This window comes from Macaca fascicularis, chromosome 2, assembly GCF_037993035.2.
Source record: "Macaca fascicularis isolate 582-1 chromosome 2, T2T-MFA8v1.1".
Classification (NCBI taxonomy): Eukaryota; Metazoa; Chordata; class Mammalia; order Primates; family Cercopithecidae; genus Macaca; species Macaca fascicularis.
In genome coordinates this window covers 10,772,208-10,798,196 of record NC_088376.1, presented here as the reverse complement: position 1 = coordinate 10,798,196, position 25,989 = coordinate 10,772,208, and the positions used below count along the sequence as shown (strand labels likewise).

General features: G+C 47.9%; 1 protein-coding gene and 1 long non-coding RNA gene across 8 annotated transcripts in view; one reads left to right on the top strand and one right to left on the bottom strand.

The window, feature by feature from the left end:
• LOC102115065 (uncharacterized) overlaps window positions 1-12,679 on the top strand; it is a 29,917-nt gene extending 17,238 nt beyond the window's left edge. The window contains exon 3 of the long non-coding RNA XR_274201.3: window positions 12,635-12,679. This is a non-coding gene — a long non-coding RNA (uncharacterized lncRNA). The remainder of the gene's footprint in view (window positions 1-12,634) is intronic.
• On the bottom strand, window positions 1,957-25,918 carry BCL6 (BCL6 transcription repressor). Of its 7 annotated transcripts, XM_045387170.2 has the most exons (11): window positions 25,857-25,918; window positions 16,350-17,500; window positions 15,117-15,155; window positions 13,781-13,951; window positions 11,964-12,185; window positions 9,322-10,293; window positions 8,611-8,795; window positions 6,986-7,153; window positions 5,752-5,882; window positions 5,501-5,638; window positions 1,957-3,181 (listed from the first exon to the last, which is right to left on the bottom strand). In XM_045387170.2, the coding sequence occupies exons 4-11, from the start codon at window positions 13,939-13,941 to the stop codon at window positions 3,038-3,040; spliced, it is 2,121 nt and encodes a 706-aa protein (XP_045243105.1). In that variant the 5' UTR covers window positions 13,942-13,951; window positions 15,117-15,155; window positions 16,350-17,500; window positions 25,857-25,918; the 3' UTR covers window positions 1,957-3,037. The 7 variants fall into 7 exon arrangements, 5 of the variants coding, with proteins under 5 accessions (XP_045243105.1, XP_045243106.1, XP_005545496.1 ...); XM_045387171.2 differs by lacking the exon at window positions 16,350-17,500 and having other exon boundaries at window positions 24,346-25,918; XM_005545439.4 differs by lacking the exon at window positions 16,350-17,500.
• Between the last annotated feature and the right edge of the window lie 71 nt (window positions 25,919-25,989).

Here is a 25,989-nt window from a genome sequence, read left to right as displayed (position 1 = left end):
ATAGGACCGCCCCATTCCTTCCAACTCCTAAATAGCTCTGCATAGTTCTAACCACCCTGCTTCTCTGGGATTACGCCTTACACATCCTCATCACCCTGGTCCTCAGAAACCTATCCTCTAAAAATCCCACAGTGTAGAACATCACGCATATTCCATGTATTGGTGAAAAGTTGCATTTACATCACGCTTTTTAGTAAACATTTTATATTCCCTTTGCCCTGGCTTATCTGCTCAGAGACTTTTCTTTTTAGTTATTATTGATTGTCAATTGGCTCCAGTCACTCACTCTTTGATCTTCCCTTTTGTTTAAATGGCCACCCACGCTATCTGCCCTCGCCCCTCCATCTCTCTATTAAACAGTAATGAAATGCAAACAAACTTGGAGGTACTCTGGGAGCAAAGGGACCGTGGGGCCAGCTTCCCTTAGGCCTGTGAATTGTCATTCCTGAAGCTGTCTGTTTTGTAAGTTCTTCTGCCAAGTTTCTATGGGAGCAGAGGGATCATTTTCTCCCTTTTCAAAGAGCAGGGTGAGTTGAGGCCTCGAGCTGGCAAGTCCTTTCAAGTCATTTTCAAAGGAAACCTGAGCTGAAAGGCCACGCAGCTGGCAGAGGGTGCTGTGCCTTTCGGAGGCTCTCTGTGGGGCGCTGCGTGGTCAACTCCCATAGCTTCCCAGCACGTGCTCGGAGCCTGCTGCAAAGGCATTGCCAAGGGACACGACTGCCCAACAAGTGGGCCCACGGCCCTGGGGACAGGCTCAACTCCACATGCCCTCCCCACTGCCACCCAGGAACAGGAAGGGGGGTGTGCAGGCTTCTCCTCTGGGCCAGTGACCAGAACCACACTTGTCCTCACTATTCTCAGGTCAAACTTGATCCTTGGGGTTTTTTGAGGTAAAATAAAACTAGGTGCCAAAGCAAGCTAGGTGAACTTGCATCTGAATCAGGGAATCATAAATGGTGTAGTTCACTCTCATGAACAGGTTGGAAGGGGGACCCAGAGGGAAAGTACTTGTCTCAAGTCACACTGGAGGAGGTGGCTGAGTTCTGCCACAGGGCTCTTGGGACAGAGCACCTCTGCAGGGATAGAGGTTTGCTTGGCTACTAACCATTCATAAAGCTTCTGAGTCTGCAGATGTCTGCCAATCACCCAGCAGACACCAAAAAGCCCACATGCACTCAGGCTGAGAAATACATGTCTGGAGCCACATGCCTTCATATTGCCCCATGAGCTGAGTGGAGAGAAATTGTTTGTGAAGCCAGGAAGCAAGATGGGCCTTCTCACTTCCAAGACTGGGCAAACTGAGGGCCAGAGGAAGAAGAGATGCCTATGTCAGCAGAGCTAGCAGGGAAGTCATTAAATACTTAGCCTAGGCCGGGCATGGTGGCTCACACCTGTAATCCCAGCACTTTGGGAGGCTGAGGTGGGCAGATCACCTGAGGTCAGGAGTTCGAGACCAGCCTGGCCAACATGGCAAAACGCCGTCTCTATTAAAAGTACAAAAAATGAGCTGGGCATGGTAGTGCGTACCTGTAATCCTGGCTACTCGGAAGGCTGAGGCAGGAAAATCACTGGAACTCGGGAGGCGGAGGTTGCAGTGAGCTGAGATTGCACCACTGCACTCCAGACTAGGAGACAAAGCGAGACTCTGTCTCAAACAAACAAACAAACAAAATGCTTAGCCTAGAGCTGTGTGGGAGATCCTTCCAAAATCTCCCACCTGAGCTCTTCAGAAAGGGCCTGGAGTCCACAGTCTCTCCTGGTGCTGGGATCCAAATGTGCGTTCATGCCAAGGGACCGGGAACCTAGCCTCATCTCAAATGATGCTCCTTTTTGAGAATGCAGCAGCCAGCAGCCCCTCCCCTCCAAGAGCATTTTCCACCAGGTTAGGAGCTGAGGGAGCAAGACCCAGGCCAGGCCCCATTCCAACGCAAGAAAAGCCCTCCAGACCAAGCCCGCTTGACTTTTCAGCATTTTATTCTGATATTTGTACAGCTATATTTTACAACGCGGTGATGCAGTTTAGACACAGCCAAACCCTGTCTCCGGAGTAGTAACAACACAAGCATGACGCAGAATGGGATGAGACACACATTCCCAAAGAGAGTTTAGTTAGTAACAACTTCAAGTCCCTGTGTCTGCCTACACTTCAAAACGGGATGGCACACGCTCGCCCGTCATTGAACACTTCCGTGAAAAAAGGCACCGTGAGGACACGTTGTACGGGTATATACAAACTGAAAACTAGAACAAAATTACACGTTTTTCCTTCTGCAGATTTTTTTGTTCTTTTTGTTTTTTTTTTTAATACACACTTTGTAAATTGTAAACCTTCACTTGCAAAAAAATACAAATACACTGAGGCATTTTAGACAAAATATTTTCTTACTTATACAGATGCAATACTTAAAATATTCTCTTAAGTGCTCTTTCTCAATAAAGATTCTCAGATCCGTGTCTGCCTGCAGATACAAAATCGAGCCTTTGACGCAGTTTTATATTTTTAATATATCTTTTTTAGGTTTATATATATTTATTTTATATATATATATATATTTATATATTTACAACTCTGCCATATATTCCTTCACCTTTGGTTAAAAAAATTAAAGCCCTCTCTTTGATAACATACTGAAGTCTTGTCTTTTAAAAGAATGCACATTTACATACAAAAGAAACATCTGTTCCCACAAAACATATACATTCCTCATTTTGCAGACTAAAGTCAAGTCAGAACTTTTGCATACTCCCCTGCTTTGACATATAAAATGATTTTGCTTTTTGCTGACGTGGTTCACCTTACACATAGGAGAAGAAGCAATATGATTTTCTTAATGTTTTATGGCAGTGGGGGAGGGGGAGCTGCTGCGGCTCCCCGTCCCCCAAGCCCCGACCCCCACCACCCCCCACCCCCAGCTATGATTTGCACTAGTGGATGAAAGAGGCACTACATCATGGGATGAACATTGTAAAGTGTTACAGTATCCTTTGGGTAGATTCTGAGAAGGGGCTGCAGACGAAAGCATCAACACTCCATGCTTCAGCAGGCTTTGGGGAGCTCCGGAGGCAGGTCAGTGGCTGACACGCGGTATTGCACCTTGGTGTTGGTGATGGCGCCATGCTTCTGGCGCAAGTGAAGTCGCAGCTGGCTTTTGTGACGGAAATGCAGGTTACACTTCTCACACTGCAGGGATATCAGAGGCAAACTGTTAGCTGTCATCAACCCAAGAAAAGTGTCATTGCTCAAAGACCCAGAGAGGAAGATTCTCCCTACAAGGGACAGGGGCAGCTCTTGCCTCTCCAAGGCCAGGTGAAGAACCCATATACATCCGGGCTTCTGCCAGCAGATAAGCTAGCATCATGCAAATGTCCATTCTCTGCTTTCCCAAGTGTTGCTTCTGCTTCTCCCTTGCTAGAGATGTCCTTCCCTGCCTTAACTCCACAAGTTCAAGTCTTTTCCAAAAATGCAGTTAGATGCAAACTCCTCTAATTATTAAGTCATTTCTGAATCTCTCAAGGATGAAAATAATCCCTGTTTTCCTTTGAGCCTCTGTAAGAGTTCTACCTTTACCACACAGCCCTCCGTGTGCATGGATCCTTCTTAAGTGGGTAACACTTTGAGGGTAATGGCTATTTTTCTCTAAACTTTATAATCTTCCTAGTACCTAACAGAATGCACCTCTTATTCCAATTATGCAATTAATCTAAACACACCTGGACAAATGGACTAGATCAGTCTGAATTCATGGATATTCTGGAGTCTAGGGTAAATGTTTTAAAGTGATATTCTTTCGTAGGGTATGTATCTTAGGTAAGCTAACTAAACATTAGCAAGTGGAGCCATTTCTTGATTGAATTCAACGAATGGGTAACAAGCACTTTAGTTTAGATAAAAGTTACTTAAAAGTAATATGGATGACGAAATGTAAAGGGGTAATCTAGAGGAGATCTTGAATGAGAAAGGACATTCTTAGATAAAAACAGAAAATGTAAGTAAAGTATGAACTTTAGCTTGTAATTATATATCAGTATTAGTTCATTAGTTGTGACAAATATATGGAACTAACGTGATGTTAACAATAGGATAAAATGGGTACATGTTGGAGCCCTTGGTACAATCTTTGCAATTTTTCTATAAATCTAAAACTATTCTAAAACAAAAAGGGTAATAAAATATGTTCAGATAGAGTATATGTTTTAAAGTGAAAATGGAAATAGATTAAGACAATAAAAAATGAGCAGGGCCATGTGTAAAATCTCTGGTCTTGGGAGACATAGGGTCTGCTGTATCTATGCCATTCACCACTGTGTGTCCCCAGCATGTCATTTCTCTCTCCGGGCCTTGGATCTCCCTTCTGAATAGCGGGGTCAATACAGGCTGAAAGTCATTCTCAACTCTGATATCCTACGCATCTAAAATTCTAGCAAATCATTATCCTAGCAGATATTTATTTTACTATTACTATGTGCTTGTGCTACACGCGACACTTTAATAATTAGTTAATACTACAACTTCATGAAGTAGATACTATCATCAAACTCACTTTACAGACTAGGAAATTAAGGTGCTAAGAGGATAACTAATTTGCCCAAGAACAAACAGCAAGTAAGAAGATATTCACTCACAGCTTGATAAACCAGTGAACAAAAATAACCATGTTTTTTGCAGGTTAACCTCTGGTAGGTAGGTTAACCATTCATTGATTACTTCTTGTTCCCATCACCACCTAGAAGGATGTCATCAAATCCTCAAAGCAACCATAGGCAAAATGTACACAAATGAGCATGACTGTGTTCCAATAACCTTTTACTTAGGGACAATGAAATTTAAATTTCATATACTTTGCACACGGCACAAAATATTCTTTTACTTTCTAATTGTAAAAACCATTCCTAGTTCATGGAATGTTCAGACATTGGCACACAGGCTGTAGCTGCTGAGACCCAGCCCTAGAACACTACAACCCCAGGGACCCACCCACAGTGTCGTGCTGCACGGCTGGCCGCCTCCTCTTTCTTAAAATGACTCTTCTCTATGTTTTTTTTAAAATAATTTTTTCTTGTAACATCATTAATTCTTATAACATTCTTTTTGTTCTCCTCCTCCTAAGACTGTTCCTTCTCAAGCACCTTAGCTCCTCTTAAATGTGCATCTAGCCCAGTATGGGGTGTCCAGTAGGCACTCAATAAGCATTTGTGAAATGAATGAATCCAGGTGGAGGGAATCAAATATATGTATCCACAGTCTAGACTCTTCTCTAAGGCCCAGATCACCTAGTCTGATACCCCCACTTTAAAGATGAGTGCCCTAAGGCTTGGGCCAAGGTCAAGCAGGGTGTCTGGCCATCAGACTCAGATCTAGGTCTTCCAGCCATTAGTATAGTGGTTGCCCCACTGTGTGCTTGAGATGGGAGCAAACAGTTCTACTGTCTCCCTGCTCCACCTCCTTCCCTGCCCTCCACATCCCCGCAGGCCAGAGAGCAGCCTCAAGAGGCTTACGTACATGGTAAGGTTTCTCTCCCGTGTGGATTCGCAGATGGCTCTTCAGAGTCTGAAGGTGCCGGAAACGGGTGCCACAGATTTCACAGGGATAGGGCTTCTCACCAGTGTGGATGAGCACGTGGGCACGGAGGTGGGCCACCTGAACGAAGAAGAAAGCATGAGACGTCATCTGGGGTGGGCTGCAGGCCTCTGAGCAGCCCCTCATCAGCACACAGGGACTGACTGGGCCTTTCTCCGGGCCACTCTGCTCACCTGTACAAATCTGGCTCCACAGGTTTCGCATTTGTAGGGCTTCTCTCCAGAGTGGATTCGAGTGTGGGTTTTCAGGTTGGCTGGTCGGTTGAACTGGGCCCCACAGATGTTGCAGCGATAGGGTTTCTCACCTGTTACCGAGAAAAGGGGAAAAAGAAAAGCCATATTCAGTAAGGAAGGTCTCTGCAGTCCCTGGCTCCCGGATTCCTAAGCAGCCTGCTCCTCCCTGAGGCCACTGGTGTTTTCCTTTCCCTTAGGGAATGTCAGAGAGAGAATCCAGGGGCCTGCCCCATGCCTGCCAGCCCTCTCTCACACACACACCCGCATAGCTTGCAGGGGACCAGGGCCAAGAAACAAGTGGTGGCATGGAGTAGCAACAATGCCAGGTGCGGGATAGGAGAGGGGGAGGCTCCAGGAAGCCTGGGCTGTAGAAGCAGCTTTGTCATTAGGATTATCTGCCTGTGAAACCTGGACAAGTCACTCTCCTTCTCTGGGCCTCAGTTTCCCTTTCTGCAACCTGAGGGGCTACTTCAGATTACCTGGGAAGACTCTTCTAGCTTTTCCCTTGGATAAGACAGTTTCACTCATCAACTCATTCACCAGGGAGACACAATCAGGCTGCTCTAGTTCCTTTCTTTTAGAACAAACGTCTTTTTCCACTTGTGGCAACTACAGCTGGATTCCATTTGCAAGAGGGGTGGGGCTTGGGGCTGAGCAGATGCTCAGGCAGAGGAAACCAACAGAATGGCTGAACCTTCCTTCATGAAAGTTTCTGGGATAATAGGGCCATTTACAGTACTAAGAGAGACCTTAAACAACAATCAGGTCATGAGAAGCTACCTGGTAAAGGAATGTGAGTTGATAAGGAACAAGTTATTAAAAGAAATTAAGAGACCTTTTTTTTTTTTTTCAGGCTTTACAAAAATCGAATCTATTTGTCTTCCCCAGACTTAAGTCTCTTCACCTGTACAGTGGGATTAACACTTCTGACCCCAGCAAAGGCAGAAAAGCAGGATAGAGCATCTCAGGAAAGACAAAGGACACAGGGAGTGGATGAGTCAAGTCACCAAGCAAAGACAAGACAGGGTTAGGCCCCTCGTTCAGGCCAGGATGGGGCCTGCCTCCTGCCTTGCCCCACCAGGTCTTCAGGCCCCACGCAGCTTTCTCTAGGATCCTCTCCCTGTCCTGCCCCAATAGTTGTGGAGACTTCGGGTCATGTGCGGCAGGGCCATACCGGTATGGACGGTCTTGTGGCTGGCGAGGTTGCCCTTGTAGCGGAAGGAGGCCTGGCATCGATCACACTTGTAGGGTTTGTCACTGTGGGTCTGCAGCGTGTGCCTCTTGAGTGAGGCCTCCTCAGAGAAGCGGCAGTCACACTCATTGCAGAAGAAGGCCCCGTTCTCTGTTGGAGGGTGGTAGGGGGACACCAACGTCAGCACGAGGAAGGGAGGCAGGGCTCTAAGGCCACTCTCCTCTGTAGCTACCCCCTGTGCCAAACTGAACCCTCAGTCCCTCACTCACCCACCCGACATTCATGGGAGCTCAGAGCAAAGGATCTGTGGGGACTTTACTTTTAGCATTTAGAGTCTTAGCCGTGGAGAAGGGAGAAAGGAGATGGACTGAATCAAGGTACAGAAGGGAAGGTCAAACAAATAGGTGTTCAGAGGGCCTGCGCCAGTGTGAGGAAAGCTCAACAGAGATTTTCTTTCCCCAAGAGCTCTGAGAATTGATTTTTAAAAGTAAGTTTATGGTTTTATTTACACTGATACACAGAAGCCCTCAGGCACGACCCTTTACCTCTGAGCCTCTCTCTGCATCTCTGTCTTCAAAGTCAGATAATCAATCCCTGTCCTGCCTACCTCACAGGAGGACATTATATTACACAAAATCAAACACAAAGCATTCCAGGAACGTAAGGTATAGGTCAATTCAATTCTACTTTGAGGTCACTGAAGGAGGAATTAATGATGAACACTGTGGTCACCCTTGCACCTATCTGGATCTCATGTCTCCAAATCCTCCTGTGAGATTGGGAGACCAAAGCTGACGGTGGAAGTGGGAACAGAGGCCCAGAGAAAAAGAACTGGAGTGTAGAACAAAGGCAAAACTAGCCAGGGGGCAGGAGGGGACACTTCTCGCTCTCCCATCTATGGGTCCATGACCCTGTGCCAAATCTCTTGGTGTAAGCAGCTGATTTTTTTTTTTTCATTTGTTGTAACAATTTGAAAATGACAAGTCACGGCGATTTAACCCTGATTAGGTACTACTGGGCTCTATTACTGTAGCCAGAGCTGGGTGAAGAATTAGACTTTTTTGTCTGGTAAAAACCGGGAATGCCAACCACCGACTATCCAGAAACTCCAATTTAATAATTTTCTTCAACTCTTTTAACTCGACTAGTATTACTGAGTTCCTACTCCATGCTAGGCACTTACTACTACCTATGGGGGATGCAAGAATGAATAAGGTCAGATGCTTCTGCTTGCAGAATGTACAGCCTGGCAGAGAACAACATGCACACAGCTCAGTCCCAGTCGTTCTGGTATTGAGGAATGGAGAAAGCTCTGGGAGTTGCAGCCAGTCCCACAGGCTACTTTTGCTGGAATGAAGCTAAAAGACTGTATGGTAAGTCCTGATTACACCAGATTAACTCTAATACCCCATCCCTCACTTTGGTTAGCTCGATTCCCTAAGAAGCGAAGCGTGGGATGAACGGCTGCTGACTTGGAGCGCCAGTGGACTTGCAATTGAGGACTGCTCCAATCAGAGACAACAGCGTAAGTAAAATGGAGCACAAAACCCACGGAGCAGAGGGGTCTTCCTTCTCCCTGACAAGGGGAGGGAGGGAAAGGGACTCACCACAGCTGGAATCTGAGTACTCAGACTGGGTCTCTCCCATCTCCTCAGGGAACGTGGGGCCGGCGGTGTGGAGGCACATCTCTGCATGCTGTGGGGACTGAGAGCCGCAGGACGTGCACTTCGGGGGGTGCATATAGAGTGGTGAGTGGCTGTCACTGCTGCTGCGGGGAGAGCCTGTCAGGGACCTGTGGGCAGGAGTGAAGACAGCCTCAGCACCTGGGGCAGGGCCTCAAGACCACCCTCTCCTCCCTGTGTGTTGGCAAGCCCAGAGGCCGGGGCTGGACTGCCCGCTCAGGCTCTGAGCCCCCAGAGTTGTCCTCAAGTGTATCTCCAAACAGTATCTGCGGAAAGATCATTGACCAGGGTCAAACTGAGCCAGAGCTTCTCCGTAGCCCACAACCTCTCTCAGTCCAAGGGTAGCAGGATGGTCCCCTGCCACATCAAGACCACAGGAAGTGCCTGTGGGATTTACAGAACACTATTCTGCCCCAGAAGGGAATGATCTCTCTTGCTGTGAAAACATATACACTACTTCAGTGTAATACACTTCCTTACTTACACTAACTCAATCAATAGGCACTGATTCCACACCTCTAATAGGCTCAGCAATTCAGCCAAGAAAGAAGAAACCCTTGTATCCATCAGAAGAAATGACGTGGATCCCTGCCCAGGTAACCCCTGACCTCAGACCCAGACTGTCTCTGAAATCACCTGTTAACGATGTTATTGAGCCGGCTGGCTTGCGGGATGGTGGAGTCCTCCCCGCTGGCACTGAGCTTGGTTGGGGACTGGAGGTCAAGGTTCTCAGGCTCCATGGGTGGCTGGCAGGCAGGTGGGGCAGTGTAGACCCGTGGGGAAAGGCGGCCCAGCTCAGCCTGCTCTGGCCCCTCTGGTTTGGCATTCTGGTTGAGGCTGTTGAGCACGATGAACTTGTATTTCTTCCAGTTGCAGGCTTTGGGGTCAGTGGGGCTCTTGGCTGGAGGGGAGCCAGAGGCCTGGAGGATGCAGGCATTCTTACTGCTGCAGGACTCTGTGGGCGAGTTGGGCTGGCAGTCAGATTTCTGGGGGCTCTGTGGACTAACCAGACCCTTCCGGTTCAGGGGTGCATTGGGGGGCTCGAAATGCAGGGCAATCTCATCTTCTGAGGAGGGTCTCTCTTCTTCTTTGCTGGCCTTGTCACAGGGGAAGTAGGGGGCATTTCGGGCTGAGGGGGCAGCAGGCTTGAGGCCCTCAGCCACACTGTAGTGCATATCGCTTCGTGCCTCTTCTGGGACTGTTTCCTTGGGTGAATAGATATTGCTGTGGCACACACTGGGGGACACCTCCAAGGCCGGCCGGCTGTACTCACCGGGGACTGGCCTGGTACTATCGCACGGGAGGGCCCGCTCCTTGGGGAAGGGGTTGGCCACAGGCATCCGGACATCCCGAAACTCCTCATCGGAGAAGAGGAGGCTGCTGACAGGGAGGTGGCTGTACATGGAATAAGAGGCTGGCGGTGTGGACAGGCCACTGTACAGGCTGGGGGCAAAGGCTCTGCTCTCACACCCAGGGGCGTTCCTCAGTGGCAGGTTGTTCTCCACCACCTCACGACCCCGATAGGCCATGATGTCTTGAGGCATCAGCATCCGGCTGTTGAGGAACTCTTCATGACGGGGCTTGATGGCAGGAACCATCTCTGCTTCACTGTGAAAGAAAACAAGAGGAAAGACACCGGCCTCAAATCAGGACGGTTAAATAGATGAGCTTCCAGTGGCACTTACGTAACCACATCTGTGTTTGAATTAGCTAGACACAGGTGACATGGCTCTGGAGCTGGGAAATACAATTACAACGCATTTACACTAGAAGCCTGGAAATCTAGCCTACAATTGGGAAGATTGAGGCCCAGAGAAGGGAAGTGAGTTACCGGCATGATCTGTGCCTGATTAGACATAATCCTGTATGTTTAAGGCACATATCTATGCATGTGTGTGAATCTATAGCTCTTCTGATGTTATAAAATTTTATAGCTCACATAAAACTTTCAAAGCCCTTATCTCATTTCACCCATGCAAAATCCTGAAAGGAAGGAAAGGTGGTTATTATTATCTCCATTTTACACGTAGGGAAACAGGAAAAGAAGAATTTATACAATGCTGGTATGACACATTTGGAGGATCATACACAAATGAGTAACCTACTGGAGAAAGAACTTGTCCCAGATGCTGATGAAAGCTTACATAGAGAACAGGCAGCAAATGCCAATACAAGAATCCCTGGTCTAGAGCAGCCAGACCTGGTTTGCAAACCCAGCTGTGCCACTTAGCAGCTAGGTGACATGGAGCAAGTTACTCAGCCATTCTAAGCACAAGGCCTGATCCACTGAAAGTACTTGTAAATGATAGCAATGATGATCTTGCCACCATTAGCACCCACAGGAGACAAAGAACTCTAGCTGTATATACCTGAAGGAACATCATGTGGGTGAAATAAATACGCAAGCTCACCATGATGACAGTTAACGGAGCTAGCACCAATAAGAAGGTTAAAGAGAAGCCAAAAAGAGAAGCTTTCTAACTGTCCAAGGTATGCCGTGTGGTTCTGGGAACACTGAGTTTCTGGCTCCTGGAGGTTTTCAAACACAGCCTGGAAACCCCTTCTGTTTGAGCGAGGATGCAATCACCCTAGCATGGCTGGATCAAATGGTTCTAAAGAAGTTAAGCTCTGAGTCTCTGTTCCACATAGTGAAGCTCTTCCCTTCTTTGGATCTCAAGTTCCTCACCTTTAAATGAAGGTCATGTCTTATCACCCCTCAGGTGTACTCAATTCAGTTCAATAAATGTCCTGCCTAGTAGGAGCACTGTGACATAAAAGGTGAGTAAGACAGCCCCTGTAACCTTGAGCAGCCCACAGTCTGGTAGGGAACTAAGGCACATACGTAAATAGTTGTAATAGAAGTCTAAAGGAGAACTAAAATACATATGCAAATATTAAAATAGAAGGAAAGTTTAAAGCACAGGCAAAATGCTTCACAACACAGAGGAAGAGCTGAGGGAGGAAAAGTGGTAATCAGAAAAACTTCCACGGAAGAGCTGGCATCCAAGATTGGCCTTGCAGGATGGGTCGAGAAGAGGGTATATTAAGCGAATGGAAGAAAGCAAGAGGCGGTAATGCATAGGACCTATCTGCATAGCCACAGGAGTTAAGTCTGCCTGGGGCACAAGAGTTAAGAGCAGAAGTGTGCAAAAAGAGTGGAAATGTGGGTTGCAGCATATCGTAGAGGACTATTTTTTCTGTATGCATGAATTATCAAAGGTTTCTGATCAGGGACCATCTCTTCCATCTCCGAGGCTTCCACCCGGGCAGCAACTCACCTGGCCTTGATAAACTTCCGGCAGGTGTCCACAACATGCTCCATCTGCAAGTACATAGCTGTGGCCATCACAGCCATGATGTTGCCCTCCCGCAAATTGAGCCGAGATGTGTACATAAAGTCCAGGAGGATGCAGAAGCCCTCAGGGTTGATCTCAGGATCTAGATTGATCACACTAAGGTTGCATTTCAACTGGTCTGTGAAGATGCTATAGAACAGGCCACTGTAAAACAAACCAATAGCCCACTCTAGTAGATGTATAGAATCTGTGATCCATTACAGTCAGCACTGATACTCAGCCCCTTTCCCCTGGGCTATTCCCCTACCTCCAGAACTTCTATGGTAATTAATAATAGCTGCTATTTATGGAGAGCTTACCAAATGTCAGAGAGTCATTAAGCACCGTACATGCATTATCCTTTGCTCCTTACAGCCCTGCAAGGTAGGTACTATCATTCTCTGCCTTTACAAATAGGGGAACTAACGTCAGAGGGGTTAACTGAATCTTCTTAAAGTCACAGGGCCTATTTTCCTTTTAGTCTTAACTGCACAGATTACCAGAGTTAATTTAGCCCCCATTTGCAGTAACTATTCTTAGTCTATCTTTGGCATAAGCATTTCCTCTTGTTCCATTGCATTTCTACTTATTTTTTAAATTCTATCTTTTTTTAGAATTTGGGTATGAATGACAACTAAATAAAAATATGCCTACATCTATACTCTACTGCTTTTATCAAAGTCCATAGATTAAAAGAGGGTCTGTTATTCCTAGAAGACCCAAGTCAAACCCCAAGCAATGCCTCCAGGTGCCATGCTGTCTGGTGGTGGAAAGAGTACTCAATTGTAAACAAGAATTCTGGGCTATCGTCTTGATTCCTGATTCTGCTTTTTCTGAGTGGGTTGCCAGAAGTGAGCCAGACTTCCACCAAGTAGCTATGCAACTTTGGGTAAGATATTTAGCTTCTCTGCATCTTGCTTTACTCATCTTCAAAGTAGGAGGAACAATCATGTCTACCTTACAGTGTTGTGGCAAGAATGAAAATCTAAAGGATATAGAATGATGCCTGGTATATAGTAAGCATTCACTAAACATTATCTATTATTTTTATATCTCTATAAGCCTCTGTTATTTCCACTATTAAAAATCAGGTGCTTAGAGTAGATGTTGGATAAGTTATCTAATAGCAATAGAGATCCCTGATTCTACATAATTTAACCTCCCTGTGCTTTCCTTTTACCATCGATAAAATGAAGACAATAGTGCAATGCATAACACTGAAGGCTGCTAAAAAGATCCAGGGAGATGATATGTAATATAAAATTGCTTTGAAAACTCGAAATACTTGATGAACATGAAGAATCAGCTAGTTCACTCTCACTAACTCTTACATATACTCTGAACACCCATGGAGATTCAGTTGTAGCATAAAATAAATACATTTATAGCATAAAAGAGCAAAATATTTCAAATTAACTTGCTTAAGCTACTTAAAGAAAGTTCATTTGAAATCTTCTGTCATTTTTTCACTGGTTAACTGAAGTTGTTCTCCATGTCTGCCCCAAACACATCCTTTCTTGGGGCAGTAAATAATTTTTCTCCCTCTCTGCCCACAGAAAATGACTCTCTTTTCTAAAAGTGCATTCGTTCATTCATTCATTCACTTGGGAGCCTACTCTGCCAGGCCATGGTGCTGAGATCTGGAGACAAAGCGAGACGTCGCCCAGATGCAGTAAAAGGCCTCCATGTTCCGCCTTGCTTGGCCGCCAGCACCATCACCCCACTTTGACTCACCCACCCTTTCCTTTCAGACCCCTCACCTGCAGGCCATGAGGACCGTTTTATGGGCTCTAAACTGCTCACGGCTCACAACAATGACAACATCAGTCAAGATGTCTCGACTCCGGAGACGATTAAGGTTGAGAAGAACATCACTGGCATGGCGGGTGAACTGGATGCAGCTGTCAGCCGGCGAGGCCATTTTGTCTTCACTTGAAAAAAGAAGCCAACATCCTGTTAGTCCTCCAGAACCTGTTTCCTGCTTGCCATGGGTATCAGAGCAGGTGGCTCAGCCTGCTAAGGTACGGAATGCAACTCAGGTCCCTTGTGTTTGATCTTTGAACAATTCATAGCCCAACTCTGGCCATTATTCTTCACAGTTTCAAAATGGGGAAAATAACTTTTATCCAGCAAGCTGGGATAGAAAGTCCGTTAGGGGAAAAGCAAAGGGAATGAATGTTTGTTGAGTGTTTTTCTCACATACCAAATACTCTGCCAAGCACTGAGAGGCAGTGAGTATGTGGCAATGGAGAGACACTGGATTTTTTGCTTTTTTTTTCTTTTTGAGATGGAGTCTCACACTGTCACCCAGGCTGAAGTGCAATAGCGCAATCTCAGCTCACTGCAACCTCCGCCTTCCCAGATTCAAGCGATTCTCCTGCCTCAGTCTCCTGAGTAGCTGGGATTACAGGTGCCTGCCACCACGCCCAGCTAATTTTTTCGTATTTTTAGTATAGATGGTGTTTCACTATATTAGCCAGGCTGGTCTCAAACTCTTGACCTCATGATCCACCCAACTCGGCCTCCCAAAGTGCTGGGATTACAGGCATGAGCCGCCGCGCCCGGTCGAGACACTGTGTTTTAAGATTATCAGGCTAGACTTGCCTTTTGTTAGCTGTGGGACTTTAAGCAGGTTGTTTACTGGTTTTGGGCTCTGGTTTCCCCAAATGGAAGTAGTAATACCTATGTGGTTATAAAAGTTGGAAATACATTCTTTGTTCATAGGAGGTTCTCAAAACTCACAGCTATTCTCTTAAGTATCTTATTTCATCATCTCAGTCACCATCGGTCTCTCTCTACTGTTAGGCTTTAGAGTTGCCTGACTTTCGTACCTTGAGGAGCTAGCATATTGTTGGTGCACAGTAGCTGGCTAAATTAGTTTGTACAAAGAAAGAGTAACAGAATGATTGACCATGCAAGTGTTAAGACAGTCTAATACAGAGGTGAAGGATGAGGACTAGGAGTGATGTAGAGGGAACTGGTTATCCTTGTCTCATATAATGAACAGTAGCAAAGTTCACAGAAACACATGTATTGGCAAATTCAAAAGAAACAGTTTGTCCCAACATTTGGAAGCATATAATTTTATTTACTTACCCAATGCCTTGCTTCACAGTCCAAAATTTTGCTCAAAACCTGCAGAGAAGAGAAGAAAGCAAACAGAAATTGATTTAACGAATGTAAGATTGTCCACTATAGTCTTATTTTAGGACATACACATTTAGTTTTGCTTTGATAGTTGCAGCTTGCCAGCTGGTGTGGTTTTACCACAAGCTAACAAACATTTTCCAACTCTGCTCTTACGAAAACAACAGGCACCCGAAGCTATGAGATAATAATGTTTTTATCCTGAGTACTGGGAGTACAATTGCATACATTAATTAGTTATACATACATACATACATACATTTCCTTCTTCAAAGAAAAAATGTATACCATCCAAAGGCCACTTGAGTTTATGGGAAATAAAAAACAAGAAAAATGGTTCTGTCAACATTAACAATAATGATCCGTCTGTGGCCTAAATATACTGGACGTCATTCAAAACCTGCTACAATATTATCTTTCAAGTCTTAGAATGATTCCACGAGGACGATAGGGCCAATATCTTTATCCTTATTTCACTGGCAATGAAACTGAGATTTAAGGGTTCAAGTGGCTTGCTCAAGGCAAACAGCTAGGCAGTATTTCCTGCCTATCTGAAATATTAAGACTGAATATAGCTCTGCAGAACACAGCCTGAGACGTCATGTCTACGTATTCCTTGAAAACCTTTGTCTTGTTTTTCAAAGTTTTCTCTCCCTTCCCTACTGGGTCTAAGACCAGACAGAATGCTATTGCTTCCAAGTTTGTGCTTCTCCCTGCTGGTAAAAGACTTAACTATGTGATTTAGCTGAGAACTGGTCAGGGAGCACTAAACCTTAAAGAGATTTAATGAAATATGTACCTCCTTTCAAACTGGCTTCTCTAAAACAAAATCATTAAAAGCATAGGTGTGAGACCCTCATTTATGATCAAATGCGGGCTGCAAAACAAAACAATATTCAAACTGTCTTTCCTCCTGTAAAAAGAAAAAAAAAAAAAAAAAAAGCAGAACCTTTTAGAGCTATTTTCCGGGTAAACGGGCCTGAGGCCAGCAAGGTCATGTTGGGCCATGTAGATGGTTGGTGACCTGGCCCTAGGTCTTCTGGCTCCAATTCCTGTCCCCTTTCCAAATCAGCCTACGTGCTGTAGAACATGCAAGACAGCACCCTGATGTGGGTGAATCTCATTTTTAAGTTCCTTCCCCCACACAAACACTTTGCCCCATTCCAGGCTGCTGAGTCTTACCAAATGAGCACTCTAAAATGAGAGGTTTCCTTGAGTCTGTAACCAAACACTCTGACATTTCTCTGTGGTCCCAAGTGCCAGTCACTCAATCCCATCGGCTCCAAGGTTAGTGTGTGCATGTGAGCGAGTGAGGACTGGAGGGAAGGAAGTGGGGAAGGGAGAGGACAGAAAAAGACAAAAGAACCTATCTCCTCTTCTCCCCAGCCCAACTCGAGATAGGCAAAGAGAGATAGACTAACTCGGCCTTTACCAAATGTCAAGGATTTTCTCCTTTGCAAAAGAAAGCTGAGGACACACGGGAGGTTTACATGTAAACTTTCCTCTCTTCCCTCATGGAAGGGATCCTCAAACACTTCTGGAATACCTAGGCTGTTCTTTAACCAGCTTCAACCACCAGCTTGCTTGTGGATTTCCAGTCGCAGGCTTCTGGAACCACAGGAAGCCCAGATTTGCCATTTCACCATAACAAGTGGCAATGACTCACTCCAGATGCGGACTGAAACAAACAAATTCTCCTGTGTCCACTGTCAGCTAGGCCTTGGGCTTTTCACCCTAAGCCTCTGCCTGGCCAAAAACAAATGTACATACACAAGGCACAGTTTCACTCCTTTGTAAGCCAACTCTTCTTAAGAGCCCCACCCCCCAACTCCTGAGTGTGTGGGTTGAGTGTAGGCAGTGTTGTCACCAAATGCCGCAGGTGTGGAAGCACCACCAGTACTTGGTTTGTACTTTTACCGAGCCGTTAGTCCTTTCCCACCCCTCAGGATTACATCTTATCCTTATAACAGCCCTGCTTTATTAGGGAGGGAACTGAGGCCCCAGGTGAGAAGCCTTGCTCCAAATCTCAAAGCCAATTTCCAGCAAGTTCTGGACATGACTCATCTCCTAGATTCAGCCATTCCACTAATGCCACACAAAAGACTACCCACAAAAACAATCTCCAAGGAGCAGGGCTGTCAATGAGAAACTGCCACTTGCTGGCTGCCCCCAGACCTGGACTTCCCATCCCAATCAACCCGCACCCGCGCTGGGTCAGTAACCACCACGGTAGAGTTACATGTTTTCTCCTCCCTTCCTCCCTTTAGCTCCTTTGGCGCTTTCCTTGTGCATAGCCAACTAGGCTCCTTGAGAAGGCAGATCCTTTAAAAGAACTTTCCATTGAAGAAGAAAACAGGAACCAAAAAAAAAAAAAAAAAAAAAAAGCAAACAGAGAGAAGACAGCAGAAACGAGAGAGAGAGAGAGAGAGCGAGAGAGAGCGAGAGAGAGAGAAAATAAGAGCGAGAGGCGAGGTTAAGAGCCAGAGAGCGAGCCAATACAAAAGACCCCATCCTTTTCCTTCCTCCTCCCCTGGGCTGGCACCAGGAAGCCCCATTTTCTCGCTCACACATAAGAGCACAAACACCAGCCTTGCGCGCCGGGGCAAGCCTAGGCAGACCTCGCTACCCCACCCCGACGACTCCGTACCTGTCTTCCAGGGACTGCCCGCCCCTGGGCGATCCACCTCGAAACCCCCCGCAAGGCGCGATGGAGGCTTTGTGGTATGACCGTGGCGGCCCTAAATTTAGTTACATTCAAATAAAACCTTTCGTGCACCTCGGTAGCTAACATTGTGTGTATGCCTTTTTTTTTTTTTTCCCTGTTACGCCGTCAAGGCAGCGGGCAATGAGGGGAATGGCACAGCCCTCTCATTCCCGGAACGTAGTCAATCTCGGCTCTGCGGATTTCACAGAACACACTTTGCCTATCGCCGGCTCCAACAAGAAGTAACTTTCCAGGAAGCTGCCGGGCCCGGGCAGCCGCCAGGATCGCTGCCTGCGCTGTGCCGGCCGCCGGGGATTCACCCGGGGAGGCGGGGCCGCCGGGGAAGGCTCGCGGGGAATACAGCACACTTTCCCCTAAATCCCTCGTCCGCGCCGAGTGCAGGGCTCTCAGAGTTCACCTAGTCCAACCTCTCACCCGCAACCATTTATAAATAGGGAAGGTCAGACAAGTTAGTAGCAGAGCTGGGTCTAGAACCCAGGAGTTCGAATACAATCCGAGGCTCATATCGAGACTTTAAGTTGTCCGATTCCGAAGTTTATTTGCTTGTTTCCCTCTTTTTGCCTTCCATTCTCCCTCACCGCCTTTCTTTAGGGGAATGTTTCTTTAGGGGAATGTTTGGGCTAGACTTCAAGGTCAAAAAGATGGAGTCCCTAGGGGCTGAGGGTCTCCATCATAGGCGCCCCTGGCAAGGTTGGAGAAAAACTAAATCGAAAGCCCCTTCCGCCTACGTTGGCAAGAACGGGAACCCAGCTCCCCTTGGTTTCCGCCCAACGTCTTTAGAATAGGAGCTGCCAAGCTGTAAGGATTTTCGAAACCGATTTCCCCGAAACCGTAGAGACACTGCTTGGACTCGGCAGAGGCCGGGGCCCCGACCCCTGCGCACGCACTGGCAGTCTCCAAAGTTGCCTCGCCTTCCTGTGGCCCTCCCGGGTGCCATGTCCTAATTGGCCTCGGTAGCAGGCTCCGGGGTGCGCTTTCGGGGGTCAGGGGACAGTGAAAGACTCAGCCACAAAGGCCGCAGTCTGATCCTAAAACTAGCCAGTGGCGTCACACTGCGCCGCTCATCCCTTCTGCGGCAGCGGAAGGGTCAGAGTCGGTCTGCAAAGACGGAGCCTCTTTGGTCTAAAAATCCTACACTGAGGCTTTCTCACCCCTTCGCCCGGTAGGATAAAGGTGAAAGAGACGGTTGGGATTTAATATGGGGTGGAGATGAGAATCTGGGAAGTTAAAATTAAGTAAGTGCATTTATTGGAAATTAGGAGTCCCGTGGTTCCGGGAGCTCAAACCTAATGGTGTTTTTACCGCTGCCTAACACTAGAGAGAGCCCTCCATCAAGGTTTGAAACCGTCAACCCCTTTCTCGCCCCTCCCCTCCTTCCCATTGACCTAGTTTGGCCAGAGCCTCCCGATTTGGAGAATGCCTTCCGCCCTTCCCCCTCCTCTCTAGCCAGGCCGGCTGTTGGATTATTGGTAATCTAATAACTCCAATAACCCGCTGAAAAATCCAAAGGGAAATTTGAAAGTGTAAAGCACTGTTTAGGGACAAGGACAAGGAATTTTAATAAGGCTGGAACTGCCGTAGTGAACCCCGCATCAGGGGCCCTGCCATGGGGCTCCCGGTCTCAGCGGTGTCTCAGCCAACTAGCTGCACGGCTGCAGACACCACCGTGGTCCGGCGGCAGGGGGTGAGGTCAAACGGCGGAGTTGCTTTTATTCTTGGGGGAAGACACTCTTCGCCCTCTTGGCTGGGGGACGGGAGGGTGCAGGAGGCGACAGTGGATAAAAGCGAATTTGATAACGCGATGGCCTCGGCAGCCGCTTTGGATAACCGAGGTGTTCGGGGACATTATGTCCTGACTTTCATTTCTATCACGTTTCCTGCCAAAGTGCTCTTGCAAGCCTGCAAGCTTCTAGGAAATGCAATAAAACAGAGGGATGTGTTTTATCATCAAGATCTGAAGAGGAGTTGCAAAAGGGACGTTCCCCATACGCTCAGCGCGAGACAGCCTTCCAGAAGGGCCCGAAGACAATGCCAGCAAATCGCGTCCCGGAGCAGAGATCCCTCGGCCGTCCTGGCTGGACTGGGCTCAGCCTTTGCAAAAGGGCTGGCGGGGGAGGGGAGAAGCATGATCTCCTCAAGCAAACAATGCCTTTAAAAATCCGATCTGGAAAGAAGTCAGCCAAGGTCCTTATTCACGTTAATGAAGATGGAAGGCACTAACTGTCCTTGGAAAGCGATGAGTCAAACTTGACCGCGCTTCAAACACGTTCCCAGATTCGTTTCCAGCCCTAACAGAGGTGCGTTTCTCCGACGCGGCCTCGGACGGCTCCCGCAGTGGGAGAGGCTGAATTCGATCCCCGAGGACCTGGGCGGGGGAGACGGCGCCGTCTCCCGCTGCAGAGCGCGCCGGCTGCCGCTAGGGGCCGCCAGCATGCGGACGCGCGTTTGCCATCTTAAGTCACGAGCTCGGAGAAAGAAAACTTTACGGAGGAGCTGTTGCGGCACAAATTCTGGCCTATCCACATGACCCCCACCCCTCCCCCTCACACACACACACACACACATACACACACACACACACACACACACACACACACACACACACACACACACACACACACACACACACACACGGTTTCTCGCCAGGCTACTATGCAAAGGATGTTTATTCTGGCCTATCCACATGACCCCCACCCCTCCCCCTCACACACACACACACACACACACACACACACACACACACACACACACACACGGTTTCTCGCCAGGCTACTATGCAAAGGATGTTAGGAAGGGGAAGGGAGCGATTTCAGGATCGAGCCTCGCCCAGCAAGTCTTTGGCCCAGGCCTTAATCCCCCTCTTAACACGCAAACCCACGAGCTCCCAGACCCACACCCCTCAGCACCATCTAGGCTTTTCTTGTCTATTACCGAAAATCTTAGGCCATATTTTCTTAAAAAAAAAAAAAAAATCCTCCAAGACTGCTGCGGAGCGGTTTCCAATGAGCACTGGCAACAAAGGTGGCCTAAGAGGTTAACTCATGGTTCTGGCAGCCGATCCATTCTCATAAATACTTCAAAGGAGCTGAGATAAACCCGCCTGTGACTTTCAGTCACTGACATGAAATTCAGAAGCTTAAAATCTGGTCCTGGTTAAGACACTAACTCACCACTAACAAGCCTCCTTGTCGGGCCTGTTTCCTCAACTGTAAAACAGAGTTGTACGTCCCAAAGCCCCTGAGCTCCTAGATGGCATCCTTCCACTACCGACTTCCCCTAAGAAGGGCCACAGGGACAGGAAGATGGTGTGTTCGAAGCGGGTTATTTGTAGTTTCTCTTAGTGGAAATAGATGCTCATCGCTGAGTGATGGGCGAGCAGCGAGGCCTGATTTTCATCCCTCTTGTCAAAACTTTGGAGGTTGCATGCCATCCCCATTGGAGGGTGCCCTCCTTCTGTCAGGCCTAGCATCTGGTCAGGGCACCGCCGCCCGGGAGGTGGAACCGCGAGCCCACCGCCCATGGCCGCGAACTCGATCTCAGCCCACCGCTAGGTGGCAGGCCAGCCCGTCCGAGAATCGCCGCGCGGTCGCAGCTTCCCCACTGATCCCTACCCGCCCCTCTTTATTTTCTGTCTGGTGGGGGCGAGGGTTGGGGGTGTGATTGCCTCTAAAAGCAAAGCTAGAAAACATTTAATTTAGTGGATGGCATTCCGTTCTTCCCGATACTCCCGCCTGTAGCAACCACAACGTGGTATCTGGGGGCTGGTTTCATGTATCATAAGTTGATTTCCCCCCCCACCCCCCAAAAAGCTTTATGTACTGGGAAGGGAAAGAAGGTGCACTTGTCTTCAAAAAGCAGAATGGCACTCGACGGCATTGGCACATATTCTTGCCAAACACTGGTCGTCCAGCAAAGAAAGTCGGGAATAAACTCCTGATCTTCTCGGAGGAAAGGGGCGCTGGGGGCCGAGAGCTGGATCCCACTCAGGCTCACTGCGTCTGGCAAAGCGGGGGAGTGGGGAGTCGGGTATGGTCTTTTGGTGAAGTTGTGGGTCTCGGGAGGGTTGGGGGGGCCGTTCCTGGCTTCCACTGGGGCAAAGAGAAACCAGCCAGTTTTACCACTACGCTGCACCCTCGCTGTGCTCGCGGCGACAGCGGCGGTCCCACTTGTTGCGCAGTGCTGGAAACCGGCACGCGCCATTCGATGTTGACTCACAGAGGGCTACAGACCAGCCTACCATTGCTCCACGCCATCCACAAACCTCCTCAACACACCCCCTACACATACGTCCTGCCACCGCCGGCAAAACTACAGCATTTCCAGCCACTGTGGTGTTTTACACCTAAACATCCCTCGCTATCTCGGTATCCGACAGGCAGCAGAATTAAGATGCCCTGAGAAGTCAGTCCAAGGGGAAGGTCGGGCTACCTCCGCCTGGAGAACTCTTCTACTTAAAGTCAACCAGGGACCCTCCCCCCACCATATATATATATATATATATATATATATATATATATATATGAGAACCACGTTGCCTATTATAACACCATCCTAGTTGGAAAGCAACATTTTTCTTCCCTACTTGATAAACTGCGAAGTCCTTTTTATCCGTTAGTTTTATCTCCCCCCTTTTCTTTAAATCTCTGGGGGGAAAAATGTTTCATAAGTTCACTTCCCAATATTTTTCAAAAATTGACTTTTGCCAATAGTTTCACCCACCGAGGGGTGGCGCTGCTGTACCGCCTCCTCTAAATCTCTTAAGTTTTTCACAACAAAGTGGGTTGTGAGTGTCATTACCCTGTTAGTGTCATTACCCTGATAGAGGGAAGGAAGGGTTTTGACATCTAGCCATGGCTACCATTTACTCAACCAATAACTGGAACTCTTCAAGGGCTCAGCAAACGACAGCTTAAGAATTTAGAGTCCCATTCCTATCCACCAAACCCAGAATAAGTTAGTCTTTTCAAGAAAGCATTGGAATAAAACCCTTCAAAACTGAAAAGAAGAGGAAAGGGACAATTGGAGAATTCCCACTTTGTCTGGCTGTCTCCTTCAAGTCCCTAGTTTTCATGAACAGCATCTAGCCTTACTGTCCCTATCAACAGACCCTTAAAACTAGCCAATGCTTCAGCCTCTAGTATTGGAAAGTCTTCCAAATAGGATACTGAGGATACTGGAAACTTCTATTTATAAACTTGGGGTGGCGGTGGGGGGGGGGCGGGTGGAGAGAGAGCTCCCATCTACAGGTTTCTATTTTGGCCTGAAGACTCAACTGCAGTCATTAGAGTAAGGGAATGCCCATCTCCTGGTACTTGTTCGCCATTTCTTCCTCCCCCAGAGACAAATACCTTTTCGTCTTTTTTAAAAAAGTATGTATTTTAAAGCAAGAATGTGATTTCATCTCTCTCCTTTGAGCTCATGTTTGCTACCTCCAGGAATAGCGTGTGGACTAGGGCCAGATGAACTTCAACTTGGGCTGCAGATTTACGAGGTTCTGTTCTAGTGCCAAAGGCTCTTGGTAGTAAATAGTGAGCAAAATAGATACCTGTCTCCTGATGGATCTTGCCGCCCCCTCTTTTTTTTTAAAGTTATTTATTAAAACCACACACACCTTGCAAAGAAAAAGGGAAACTGGCAGTCTCTGTAGAGGAAGCCGGTGGCATCGCTCAGAGCCACAAACTGTATTTCTAAACAGCCCTTTCCCTGGTTCCCTCTCTCCTGCCCCACTTTTTTTTAATCCAGACTGTAAAAAACACATCTACTGACACTCACTTTACTTTTGAAAAAGAAGAGAAAAAGTAAAGCGTTACAAGACTTTCCTCCTGGAAACTATAAACTGATTGAAAAAAAAATCCATAAAAGATTAAATCCTGGCGGGTTGTGGGGTGGCAGGGAAGGGGGGGCGGTGGAGTGGAGATTGGCTCTTTGAGGTGGTCAGGGGCCCTGTAACAGCTTGGGACTTTCAGCACCTGGTTTGGGGTCATTTATCTGCTCAACTGTCAGGACCCCCCACCCCCAAACCCCAGCCACCAACTCAACCATCGTAGAAGGGAACACAACACAGAGGGTCTTATTTCATTTTTTTAAAAAATCGGTTTGGTTGTGTTTTTGTTTTCCATGGGGGAGCTTTAAAACTCATTATTGCAACACTAGTTCCATTTTTCGCCAGGGTTCCAATAACACGGCATCATAAAGGCAACGCAACCCACAGTTCTCAAGACATTTACCACGGTCACTACATCCGGCAGCGGGGTGGCCCCTAGCTCCTGCTGCCCGCCCCCTCCTTTCTCCTCGCCCGCCCCCGGAGCTCAGCCGATTTCTGAGGCTCCAACTCTACCCACTCCCTCCCCGGGCCGCCGCCGCCGCCGCCTTCCCCCATTCTTACTCCCTCGAGGAGAGCCACAGGTTGCAAATCCAACCAACCTCACAATCTATTTTTGCAAAATCACTCACAAAGATCTCCCTTTCGCGCCCGCGCCCGCTCCTCCCGCGCCGGGTCCCCCCCAGCCACAGCCACAAAGTGCCCTTCTCTCCTCCCGAGTCTTGCACATAAGGAACGCGGGCTGGGGCTCTGTTCGTCTTTCTCCTCGCCCAAGGTAAGGACCTCGGGAATCTGAAGCCTGGCGTCCACTACGCTCAAGCAGGCAGCTCCCTTTTTACAGAGCTTGTACCATGGGAAAAAAATAAAATAAAATTTAGGAAAGGGAGGGAACAGCCATTGGGAGCCAACACAGAGTCACGCAGCACCCAAAATACAAACACCGCGGCCGCCAGAAATCCCGCCACCTTTCTCGTTCTCCCGGGCTGTCCTGTCGCGGTTCCCTGAGTCTCCCCGCACACTGAAAGGCATCGCAGGTGCAATGCGCACCCCTTTCCCACCCACCCCAGAAACCCTGTCCCGCCATCAGCCTCTCTCCTCGGGATGGGCAGGGAGAGCGCGCGGAGGTTCCCGACACCCTCGACTACAACCAAGAAAGAATAATTTTCAAAGTGTTCAACATCCCCGCCCCCAAGCTCCCCAAAACACAGGGGCAGGGGACACCAAAACACTCGGCTCTCGTTAGGAAGATCACGGCTCTGAAAGGAAATAGTAGACACGATACTTCATCTTATCTGGATTTATGACCAACAAAAACAAAAACAAAAACCCGAGGAGTTCGCTTGCATTTTTTCCTTCCAAATCTCGGTTCGGCTCGAAGGCAGGGAATCTAAAAGACCGAGGCCGATGGAAGAGAGCCAGCGGGGCGAGCGAGCGGGCAGCCTCCCTTTTTGCCTCCCGGAGTTACCCAGAAGGACAGGGGAAGGGAAGGAAGAAGAGGCGAGGAAAAAGAGGAGGGAGGGAAGGGGAGGCCAGCAGCGAGGGAGCAAGGAAAGCAGTTTGCAAGCGAGAAAAGAGGGAAAAAACACAGCCGCACGAATCCAGAGAGATCACAAGCCGTACGCAAGCAGCAGCAGAAAGAGCGAGAGCGCGAGCGCGCGTCCTCTCCGCGGTCTGGGGCCAGACAGCCCCCAGACTTGCCCGAATCACCCCCAAGCAGTGTCTCGTCCTCTCTGCTCCGGCCGCCCCCTAATTCCCCTCCTTCCTCGCCTCCACCTCCTTTCCAAAAACCAAAACAACACAAGGGAGGGTGGCAAAAGCCTCCCCGAACCGGCCGATTCACTCAAAGACAACAATAATAATAAAAAATACATAAAAATCTATATCCTAGAGTGGGAGAGACGTGGGACTAATCTTCGGCATTTATTTTAACACCTGACAGCTAGAATAAATAAATATATACATTTATATCAATAGATACACATAGAAAACTTGGAGCCAAAGCATTTGGCAAGAGCGGAAAAAAAAAGAATTAAAAGGTAAAATAATGATCATGAGCAGCGGCGGCGGCAGCGGCACCAGCGGCAACAGCGGCGGCGGCGGCAGTAGCAGCAGCAGCGGCGGCGGCAGCAACAGCAATAATCACCTGGTGTCCGGCCTTTCCTAGAAACTTCTTGCATCACCACTTCTAAGAACCCCAGTTCTAAGAATCAACAGAGCTCAATTCTCGGAATTTGAGCTTCGGACTTTACCACTGCTACGTGGCAGGGGAGGACTTG

What these genes read in the sequence shown, in the direction of transcription:
- BCL6 (XM_045387171.2), bottom strand. Translation starts at nt 13,941, where the DNA reads ATGGCCTCGCCGGCTGACAGCTGCATCCAGTTCACCCGCCATGCCAGT. An exon ending in CCACAAGACCGTCCATACCG is followed by an intron (nt 5,883 to 6,985) that starts GTATGGCCCTGC and finishes TCTCGGTAACAG; the next exon opens with GTGAGAAACCCTATCGCTGC. An exon ending in CGGGAGAGAAACCTTACCAT is followed by an intron (nt 3,182 to 5,500) that starts GTACGTAAGCCT and finishes ATATCCCTGCAG; the next exon opens with TGTGAGAAGTGTAACCTGCA.